At 44.3% G+C, this 11510-nt stretch overlaps 1 protein-coding gene across 1 annotated transcript; it reads right to left on the bottom strand.

Moving 5' to 3' along the window:
* Positions 1–4034: 4034 nt before the first annotated feature.
* LOC126030062 (zinc finger protein 708-like) lies at positions 4035–11105 on the bottom strand (the record flags this gene model as incomplete). The annotated part of the gene is given in 6 exon segments (XM_049788263.1): positions 4035–4079; positions 4082–5692; positions 6030–6106; positions 8282–8362; positions 9523–9649; positions 10983–11105. Coding segments are annotated over 6 exon segments (2064 nt in total), but the record flags the coding sequence as incomplete, so codon positions are not given.
* Between the last annotated feature and the right edge of the window lie 405 nt (positions 11106–11510).

Below are 11510 nucleotides of genomic sequence, written 5' to 3'. Positions count from 1 at the left end.
ATTTTCTGCCTTACTGGATATTACATTACTGGGTGCTTTAGTGCAAGTACACTTATCTTTTTGTTTTGGTTTAGTTTGTTTTGATTTTTGTACTCTGCTACTCAGATTGTTTTGTATCTTATTTTTTCTTAGGTTTATAAGTCACACCTAGTGGAGATCAGGGGTTACTCCTGGCTCTGCACTCAGAAATTGCCCCTGGCAGGGTCTAGACCATATGGGACTACGGTGACATAACCAATGTTGTACACATACAAGCAAAAGCCCTTCCCACAGTTATATCACTCTGGCTTGGTGACTGCATGGTTTCATTATGGCCACATGCAGCAGAGACTTGGCTCAACCCTGTGCTTCTTGGAGATTGTGTGCATAGGGCATCAAATCTGAGACTCCTGCATGAAAACCATGTCCCTCAATCCATTGCTTCCTGTCCCTGGCCATAGGTGACTGTCTTTTATTTTGATGTGCTTACCTCAACTCAGTCCTCAGGGCTTATACCCACAACTTCACTCAGCAAATACTCCTGATGGAGCTTGATGGAATATACATTGATCTGGGGATTTTCATGAAATATTTTTGAATATACCTCAAAGTAAAGAGGAAACTAGAACCCAGAAACATTTTAATACAAAAGATGCCTCATTACAGGTCAGTCTCTAGGTTCTTTTTTGGGGAGCTGGCCCTGTTATAGTGAGGACCAGAAGTAGATCAAAGCCAAGAGAGCTGGGCCAGAACTAAGAGAGTACACTAGATAGGACAGTTTTCTTGCAATGGGCCACTTGGTGGTTTGATCTCCTGTATTGCATGTGGTCCCTGGAGCCTGCTAGGACTGATTTTAGAGATCAGAGTAAGAGTAAGCCCTTATGGATTTCTGTTCTGGGTCAATAGAAAAATGCTTCAGGGAGCTAGAAAAATTATGTGGCAACCATTGAAAATATCTCAGTAAGGCTAAAACCACAGGACAATGGGGAGAGCAGTTTGCTCACAGGCACTGACCGTGTTTCGAACACTGGCACCCCGATGAATGATAAAACTGAACTTAACCAGGAAGCACACCTGAACATCATCAGATATGGCCCCAAACAACCAAAAACAATCATGTGGGCAGGAAGTCTGAGAAAAGAGAGATTTTCAATTTTCCACTTTGCTCTGTGCTGGGGCCAGAGCAACTGAACAACACTTGCCTTGCAGGAATCCAACTAGGATCAAAAACTGAGTATTGAATAGGGTCCCTATGCTCTAACAGAGGTGATTTTGGAGAGAAAGTCAGAAGTAACCTCAGAACGTTGAAGAAGTTGTTTCCAAAACAAAAACAGGATTCAATGTACCATTGTGCTTGATCACCAGAGTCCTGAAAACCAGTGGCCCAGACAGTAGCACAGAAATGGAGCAAAGAATGACAAAGACAGAGGCTTGATCTAAAAACCCAGATCCATGAGCTTTTTCTGCTTCTTTTTTGCTTTCCAATCCCCAACCTGCCAGTCCCACCTCTCATACACGTTTTTTCTATTAGCACAAGCGGAAATGCAAAGTTTAAGAAAGGTCTGACAGTAGCAGGGCAACAACGCTGGTGAAGGCCCCTTTCCTGCAGGGTGTTGAGGACATGGAACTTTAACAGAGACAGCACTAGTGAAGTGAGTTATTCTCTGGATGTAATGTTAAGGCCTGGTTATCCCACACTCCCAAAAGGAAAAGGGAATTCCCATTCTCACTATCCAGCAGAGATGAGGAGATAGTTCCAATCGAATTCATCTGCAGTATATAGTCCACACACACAAGAGGGTAAACAGAGGCAAGAATGTCAAAGACAAAGCCGTTTACCTACTAGTCAGCTGCTCCAAATCAGGAGCTAGCAAGCCTGCAGGAAAAGGTTCCTTCCTCTCAGCAGAGGCTCAAATTAATTCAGAGATAAACAGTGTCCCTCCCCTAAAGGGAGGGAGGGGAAAAATCAGGCAGAAAGAACAGATGCAAAAGAGAAATATTATGTAGGCCTCTATATACCTCACACACAATAAGACTAAGGGTGTTTTTGTGCAGCCCCCAATGTAGATAATGAAGTTGTTTCACTTAGGGGGATATGAACTGTAGAATTATGTGTGAAGCTGAGTGAAAGCTTGCCACAACCATGTCATCTGTAGGGTTCTACACCCTCCTAGGCGGTTTGCTGACCAAATGTCAAAGGGTTTCCCCAATACAGTACATCTGTAAGATTTTACACCACTGTGAATTCTCCCACACTACTAACTTCTGAATTCTGAGAAAAAGTCTCCCAAAATATCTTACTTTCTTATTAATATTTATAACCAATATGTGTCTTGGAATTTATTTTTGGAACATACCTCTCATGGCTCTGGACTTACACAGTTGCTAAACTGAGGAGTCACTCCTGGTCCTGCATGGGACACCCTGTGTGACCTTGTAGATCAAATCTGAGTTGGCTGCAACAGGGCATTAAGCCACTCTCATAGTATGTATTAAAAAGCACTGAGGAATAACTTCAATCTTCCTAAATTCCTTGTGTTTCTGCAGCATGAACCATCCTATTTAAAGCAAGGTTTGAAGATCAACAAAGACCTTCCCACATACATTATACATACTAGATTCTCTCCATAATGCAGATTCTTCTAGAGAAAATATTCATAAATAAACAAAATCTTGTCCCTATTCCTGACATATCTAAAGAGTTTTTTCCAGTTTAAATTCATTTTTATTTCTTTGTTGAGCCACACACTTGGGTACTATATGGCTACTTCATGTTGGCAGGCTTGGGGAAAACCGAAAGAATGCCAGTAATCTTACTGGTGCAGAGGTGTGTGAAGAAAACACCACCCCAGCTTTAACAATGTTCTGACACACCATGTACAATTTTCATATATGTGAAAAGATCTGAGGATGAATGAAAGATCTTCCCACACTCCTGAGGTATCTCAGGTGTCTCTCAAGAATGAATTCTGCTATCCTTCGTAAGGTATGAGGGGGATTGGAAAGTTTTCCCACACTCCTTACATGCATCATATTACTCTTCAATATGAATAATTCAGTGGCTAGTAAGGATTGAAGATCAACTGAAATTCTTCCCACATTGCTTCCTTGCATGCTGGTCACCACAATGGATATTTAAATGGCTGTGAATGGTGAAGAAAGACGTTCCCACAATACATATATCTGTATACACAGAGAGGGTTTGTATCCAGTATAAATTTTGCTGTTTGATAAGGTCTGGGAAATAAATGAAAGCCTTCCCACACATCAGGTGCATTTAAAATTTTTCTCTACTTTAATATTCCACAGGTTATAAGTCTTAAAGATGTGAAGGCCTCCCACACTTAACCCATATAAGCCTTTTTTTCCATTACACATCATTTTTGCTTACAAAGTCTGCAGATCAACAGAATGCCTTACATACTGACATATTCAAGGTTTCTCTCCAGTATGAATATTTATGTGAGGAGAAAAGATTGATGATTGAGTGAAGGTCTGCCCACACTCCTGACATATATAAGATTTCTCTCCTGTATAAAATATCCTGTGTGAATTAATGACAATTTCGAGTGAAGGTCTTCCCACACTACTGATATGTATTAGGATTCTCTGAGGTATAAATTCTTTTGTGCACAGAGAGGTCTGGCTTCTCTCCAGTATGAAATTTCTTGTGAAATAAAGGCTTTTGGAACAAGAAAAGGCCTTCCCACACTCTTGACATGTATAAGGTTTCTCTCCAGTATGACTTTTCTTGTGAATAATCTGAGGATTGAGTGAAGGTCTTCCCACACTTCTGACATGTATAAGGTTTCTACCTAGTATGAATACTTTTGTGTGTTTTAAGCTGTGAGGATAGAGTGAAGGCCCTCCCACACTCCTGACATGTATAAGGTTTCTCTCCAGTATGAATTTTCTTGTGAATAAAGAGTCCTGAGGATTGAGAGAAGGCCTTTCCACACTCCTAACATGTATATTGTCTCTCTCCAGTATGAATTTTCTTGTGACTATTAAGGTGTGAGGACAGAGTAAAAGCCTTCCCACACTCCTGACATGTATAAGGTTTCTCTCCAGTATGAATTTTCTTGTGAAGATAGAGTCCTGAGGATTGAGAGAAGGCCTTCCCACACTCTTGACATGTATAACGCTTCTCTCCAGTATGAATTTTCTTGAGCCTATTAAGGTTTGAGGAGTGAGTGAAGGCCTTCCCACACCCCTGACATGTATAAGGTTTCTCTCCAGTATGAATTTTCCTGTGAAGATAGAGTCCTGAGGATTGAAAGAAGGCCTTCCCACACTCCTGACATGTATATGGTTTCTCTCCAGTATGAATTGTCTTGTGACTCTTAAGGTTTGAGGAGTGAGTGAAGGCTTTCCCACACTCCTGACATGTATAAGGTTTCTCTCCAGTATGAATTTTCTTGTGTTTATGAAGACCTGAGGGTTGAGTGAAGGCCTTCCCACACTCCTGACATGTATAAGGTTTCTCTCCAGTATGAATTTTCTTGTGCCTATTAAGGTTAGCGGAACAAGTAAAGGCCTTCCCACACTCCTGACATGTATAATGTTTCTCTCCGGTATGAATTTTCTTGTGCCTAATAAGATGTGAGGATAAAGTGAAAGTCTTCCCACACTCCTGACATGTATATCGTTTCTCTCCAGTATGTATTTTCTTGTGTTTATGAAGACCTGAGGGTTGAGTGAAGGCCTTCCCACACTCCTGACATGTATAAGGTTTCTCTCCAGTATGAATTTTCTTATGACTCTTAAGGTTTGAGGAGTGACTGAAGGCTTTCCCACACTCCTGACATGCATAAGGTTTCTCTCCAGTATGAATTTTCTTATGACTCTTAAGGTTTGAGGAGTGACTGAAGGCTTTCCCACACTCCTGACATGCATAAGGTTTCTCTCCAGTATGAATTTTCTTGTGTTTATGAAGACTTGGGTATTGAGTGAAGGCCTTTCCGCACTCCTGACATGTATAAGATTTCTCTCCAGTATGAATTTTCTTGTGAAGATAGAGTCCTGAGGAGTGAGAGAAGGCCTTTCCACAATCCTGACATGTATAAGGTTTCTCTCCAGTATGAATTTTCTTGTGAATAAAGAGTCCTGAGGATTGAGAGAAGGCCTTCCCACACTCCTGACATGTATAAGGTCTCTCTCCTGTATGAAATCTCTTGTGCTTACTACGTTTTGAGGAATGAGAAACTACCTTCCCACACTCCTGACTTGTATTTTGCTTCTCTCTTGGCTGGACTTCCTTAGTGTCTCTTTGGCATGAAGTTTGAATCAGGGCATATCCACTCTGAAGACCCTCAGAGATATCATTTGTAGTGAGGGTGTCTGAGGAAACTTCAAGGTGCAGGGTACACACAAAGTCCCCCCCACATTGCTTACACTCAGGTGGTTCCACTCTACGGGTAATGTGCTGGTTAGCCTGAGACTGTGAGGGGCTGAGAGCAAACACTGTTGTTCGCCTTTCCCTGGATGGTCCCATTGTGCGGGTCTGAGTCCAGGGAATGGGCAGAGCAGATTCAGGGGAGTTTTGCACAGTGGTCACTGGCTCTGGCGTAAGAAATCTCTCTTCACGCTGGTCCAGTCCACAACAGATGCCCCCTGATTCTTCACTCGCATTGGGATATGAGCAGGACGATTTCCTCCAGACTGAGGCACACAGAACAGGATCAGCTCCATCCAACAGAGTCTGGCTGTTTCTCTGTGAAACAGCAGAGGATTAGTTCAGTTACTTGTCTCTTCCTTGAATTTCTCCATTTTTTTTAATCTTTGTTTTGCTATTTTGTATTTGGGCCACACAATGATGCTCAGAGTTTATTCTTAACTCTGCTCTCAGAAATCTATCCTGGCAAGCTTAGGGGACCGTATAAGAAGCCAGACATCATAAGATGTATGCTTAGCATACTCTGTAGTGCAGAAATTATTAAGGACGTCAAAGGGCTGTACCAAAGGGTTCTATTTACAAATACTATGTGCTTGCAGCATTGAGTATCCAACCACCACAATCATAATATTGAACTGGAACTTGCAACACTTACCATCTCATATTTTTTTGGATATTCCATTCCAAAAGCAAATTGCTGAAATGCCACTATCGGAACTTGTGGTCCACCATCTAAAGTCAACCCAAATATAAAATGTTAGAATTAGTTGAATGGGCTGGGGCGGAGCGATAGCATAGCAGTGGGGTGTTTTACTTGCATGTGGCTGACCCATAATGGATCTGGGTTCGATCCCTGGCATCCCATATAGTCTCCCAAAGCAGGAGCAATTTCTGAGTGCATAGCCAGGAGTAACCTGTAAGTGTCACCAGCTGTGGCCCAAAAACAAAGTAAGAATTAGTTGAGGGGCCAGAGAGATAATATGGAGGTAAGGCAGAAGCACAGTGGTTCGAATCCTGGTATCCCGTATAGACCCCCTTGGCAGACAGGAGTGATTTCTGAGCGTAGAGCCAGGAGTAACCCCTGAGTGCTGCTGGGTGTGACCCAAAAACCAAAAAAAAAGTATTAGTTGAATGGACCAGATAGATAGTAGTTGTTTGGCATTTGTCTTTCACATAGCCAACCCAGGAAGGACCTTCGATCAACTGCTGGCATCCTATATGGTCCCTGGAGCCTGTCAAGAGCAATTTCTAATCACAGAGCCAGGAGTAACTCTGAGCACCATTGGGTATGTCCCAACCCCCCCACCCAAATACTAGTAGAATGTAACCTGGTGGAATGCAGCAAAAGTGATGGAATGAATACATGTTTTAAGGTACTAAATCAGTTTTGAGAAAAGAGAAGATAAGTCAAAAGCATTGCAATAAATAGCTCAGTGTGGATTTCCCTTGGCAACAGATGAAACATACTTAGTGGTACACATAGAAAGCCCAGCATTGAGGGAGTTTTTTGTTTGTTTGTTTGTTTTGTTTGTTTTTGGGCCTCACCCGGCGTTGCTCAGGGGTTACTCCTGGCTGTTTGCTCAGAAATAGCTCCTGGCAGGCATGGGGGACCATATGAGACACTGGGATTCGAACCAACCACCTTTGGTCCTGGATCGGCTGCTTGCAAGGCAAACGCAGCTGTGCTCTCTCTCCGGGCCCGCATTGACGGAGTTTTATTTGAAACTAGCTGACTCGAGTTTTATTCTTGGCATCCCATATACTCTCTAAAGTCATGAAAGTAGTAATTAGCTTGCACATATCAGGTTATGCTGAGCATAACTGATTTATCCCCTACAGCAAATATAAAATTTCTTATGGTATGGGGCCAGAGAGATAGCATGGAGGTAAGGCATTTGCCATGCATGCAGAAGAATGGTGGTTCAAATCCTGTTGTGACCCCCTCAAAAACAAAAACAATTTCTTACGGTTTGGGGCCAGAGTGGAAGCAGAGTAATAGGGTGTATGCTTGCACTCACATGACATAGGACAGACTTGTGTTCAATCCCTGCCTTTTTAAATGGGCCCGGAAGCCAGGAGTAACCCCTGAGCACAACCAGGTGTGCCCCTAAAAAGAATTTCTTAGTATTTTCAATAATCATGTCAAATACATAGTATAGCAGAGAGGGTGTTGACCTTCCAAGTGGTGGACCAAGTTCGCCTCCAGCATCCCATATGGCACCCGAGACCATAAGGAGCTAATCTGAAAAAACCCGCCAGATTCAACCCTAACAGCACCAATAAGTAGGTAGCAAAAACAAGAAAAAAGAACCCCTTCTTTGGAATACCAAGTACCCTGCTAAAATTCATGGTGAAGGGAAGTTTAGAAAGACTGGTGAGGGGCCGGGCGGTGGCGCTGAAGGTAAGGTGCCTGCCTTGCCTGCGCTAGCCTTGGACGGACCGCGGTTCGATCCCCCGGTGTCCCATATGGTCCCCCAAGCCCGGAGCAACTTCTGAGCACATAGCCAGGAGTAACCCCTGAGCGTTACTGGGTGTGGCCCAAAAACCCAAAACCCCCCCCAAAAAAAAAAAAAAAGAAAGACTGGTGAGAGGGACATCCAGCGACTGCTGAGGAGGACACCCCAAAACCAGGCTATGCAACTGGGCAGAGAGCGCAGATGGTAGGTCAAGGCTCAGAATCTCAGCATCTGTTCTAAAGATCCACAGAAAGAAAACCAGAAAGAGCAATCATAAGACAGCAAAATTCCAGAACATAGTGGGATTCAGCAGCAAAAGCAGTGAATGGGAATGGAAAAGACCCCACCTCGATCAAGTAGCCTAACACAAATTGCTCAGCAACCACATTTCTGTAGGCCCAGGATGCTACACACACCAGGGTCTGAGTCAGGGGAGTATTGCCACACTTACCTGGAAACATGCCTCTCTGCAGCGTTCCAAGATCTCTTACTTCCAACCAGGAGATCAGCGCAGGCTTCACCTCACAATGCCCTGGCAAAGAGGTATCATTCATGGGTAAAAGAAAGGAAAGAGAATAGCACCTCAAGTGTAGTTTAGGTCCCTAATGAAAGAGGCTGAATCATGGAACAAATAAAGAATAGAATCTCTGCTCTGCATATGCACCTTGCTTATCACACAGACGACACCAGGTTGAAATCAAAGTGTCCAACAAGGAGGCAGCAATAGGACAAAAAGGCTCACACTAGGACAAATTGCATCGAGCTCAGAACCCTGAGGCCTTTGTGAAATGAGCATAGAATATAGAGCTAGGATTAATCTCCATCACCACTAAGGTTTGCAAGGACCAATCATGTCTTAAAAATTAAGGGCTTTGGTAATAGCACAGCAGTAGGGCATTTGCCTTACACATAGCCAACCCAAGATGAACCTTGGTTCGATCCCAGACATCCCATATTATCCCCAGAGTCAGCCAGGAATAATTTCTGAGTGCTGATACAGAAGTTACACATAAAAGCTACTGGCAGTCGCCCAAAAACAAACAAACAAAAAAACAAAATTAAGGGTTTGAACAATAGTACAGTGGGGCGGGTACTTGCCTTGCACAGACTGACAACAATTTGGATACCAGAACCACATATAGGATCCATTATGCCCCATAAGCAGTTTTCTCTTGATTGATTTTGGGCACACTTTGCGACGCTCAGGGATTACTCCTGGCCAAGTGACCAGGAATCGCTCCAGAAATCCTCTGGAGATCATTGGGATGCTGGGGATTTAATCCAGGTCAGCCTCTGTCAGGCAAGCAACCTATCTTTCATGCTATTCTCTACCCAGGCAGTGTTTCTGAGTACAGTCATAAGCGGGCAAAATCTCTGTGATATGCTAGGTATGGTCCAAAAAAAATAAACAAAACTATTAAACTGTGGCTAAGATAGGGAGCAATGAATTGGGGAACCGAGTTTGCATGCAAGAGCCTCAGGTGAGAGAGATCCCATTCCCACATAATTTTTTAAGAAGCAATGGGGCTACTCCAGTCTCTGACTGCCATTGGGTGCTTATGAAGTCATGAAGAGAACTTGACCCAAGGTCAGAACAAGAGCACTGTGGTAGGCCTTATGAGGTTTGTCTTACATGAGGTTAACCCAGGTTCAATCAGATAGGCCCTCACAGATGCCCATTGGGGCTCTCACCTATGTCCCGAAGGTGCTGGTAGGTCTCTAGCATCACTTCTCTGTAGAGATTCTTCTGAGAGGGGTTAAGGCACAGCCACTCATCCTGGGAGAAGCTTACAGCTACTTGGGGGAAGGTCACAGCATCCTGAGTAGCAATACAGTAGGGGGTCATGGACAGCTGCAACCTGGAATCTACACTGAAGCAGGACACCCAGGAGCCTAGAGACTCAGGGACAAGCCACTAGCCTTGGGAGGAACCAGCCTCCATGTTTTCTCTACCATCACCCCTGGAAGACAGACCAGGAGATTCACTTCGAGGAAGTCCCATCAGCCAACATGACCTGTGGACACTATTCTAGAATGTTCTTGAGGTGAAGTTATGCACACACAGCAAGGTCAAAACCAAGCACAGAACCAGAAGGATCTGTCAAGTCAACTCTGGGTGTGCCCCAAATGATAAACACACACCATTCCATTCCATCCCCATGTCAGACTATGCACAATGCAAAAAGAGTGAGAAGGAAAACTCATGGTTCAGTGAGTGACTCAAATCTGTGCTCTTTGTTATCAGCACTCACAATTCACCCTGAAATGGATCCATCCTATTTTAGGGTAAAAAATGACTGGATTCAAATAACTATGGCTTCTAAAAAGATCCTTGGCTTTCATTTCTCTCTTAGAGCCATGAAATCAAGGGGCTTGCTGACAAGAGGCTACTAGTTTACTGAGGAGAAATATGACTGAAGGGAGGAGGCTAGACTCTGCAGAGTGAAGGTGAAGTGCATAGTCAGGGATAAACCTATTAAATATGGGGATAACATATTAACGTAATTCAAGTGTTTTTCCATGTGTGAAAGAGGAATGATACTCCTGGCAGATATCCTGAGATCAAGGTCTCCTTCCTCACCAACATGAAGGTCCTTATTACCAGGAGTTAAACCTGGGTTAGCTCTCCATAATGTCTAAGTCATGACAAGAGTAGCCCAAGAACACTGAATAGGAGTAAGACCTGAGCACCATCAGGTGTGGAACCCAAAACACACACAGCAAACAGGACAAAAGAGGCCTCTAATAGCAGAGGTCAGTGGTACTGACTGGAGTCAAACCAGGACAAGAGATTCTTTCCTAAAATATCTCTGAACCCCTCCCTCTGTACTGGGGGCTGCACACTGCTGCCCCCCACCCTGTCCCTCTCTGTGCCATACTCACTCCTAACTGGATACAGGATGTCAAAGCGTTTGTTTCCATCTTCTCCTTAGTTGCAGTAGTAAGGACCTTTGCTGGGGCCGGGCGGTGGCGCTGGAGGTAAGGTGCCTGCCTTACCTGCGCTAGCCTAGGAGACGGACCGCGGTTCGATCCCCCGGCGTCCCATATGGTCCCCCAAGCCAGGAGCGACTTCTGAGCGCATGGCCAGGAGTAACCCCTGAGCGTTACCGGGTGTGGCCCAAAAACAACAACAACAACAAAAAAGTAAGGACCTTTGCAGTAAGCCCTGGAGAAAAGGAAAAGCCGTGAGCAGCAGAGATATCCTGCTCTGACCAGAAGTGACAGCTTGAAAAGCTCTCAAGGACCAAGTCCTGGACAGCAGGTTCTTCCAGCATGGGGCAATGGGGCAAGATAGTTTGTCTTGGGGAGTTCTGATGGGAACAGAACACCGGGTCTTCATAGCCGTAACACCAGATCCTCCAGGTGCCACACACAGACTAGGGGAGTCAGGCTATTCTCTGGCTGGAGGTGGCACTGCCACAGGGCCCCAAGGGTGACAAACCTGCCAGGGGAGCGATAATGGGCCTGGGCGTGCCCTCCTACACATCAAGGTCGTCTTATAAACTGGTTGTCACAATTCCCTCCAGGTCCGTCTTGTGGGTCCTGCTTGATGCTAACCCCCATCAACACATCTGAACCCAGAATCCAGCTACTTTTAAAGGGAATGTCAGTGAAAAGCACCAAACAGCATGGTGTAAGCATAGTTATCCTTTTATCCGCAGCACTTATGAAGGACCATG

This window comes from Suncus etruscus, chromosome 15 (genome assembly GCF_024139225.1).
Source record: "Suncus etruscus isolate mSunEtr1 chromosome 15, mSunEtr1.pri.cur, whole genome shotgun sequence".
NCBI classification, from domain to species: Eukaryota; Metazoa; Chordata; class Mammalia; order Eulipotyphla; family Soricidae; genus Suncus; species Suncus etruscus.
This window is presented reverse-complemented; position numbering and strand designations above follow the sequence as displayed.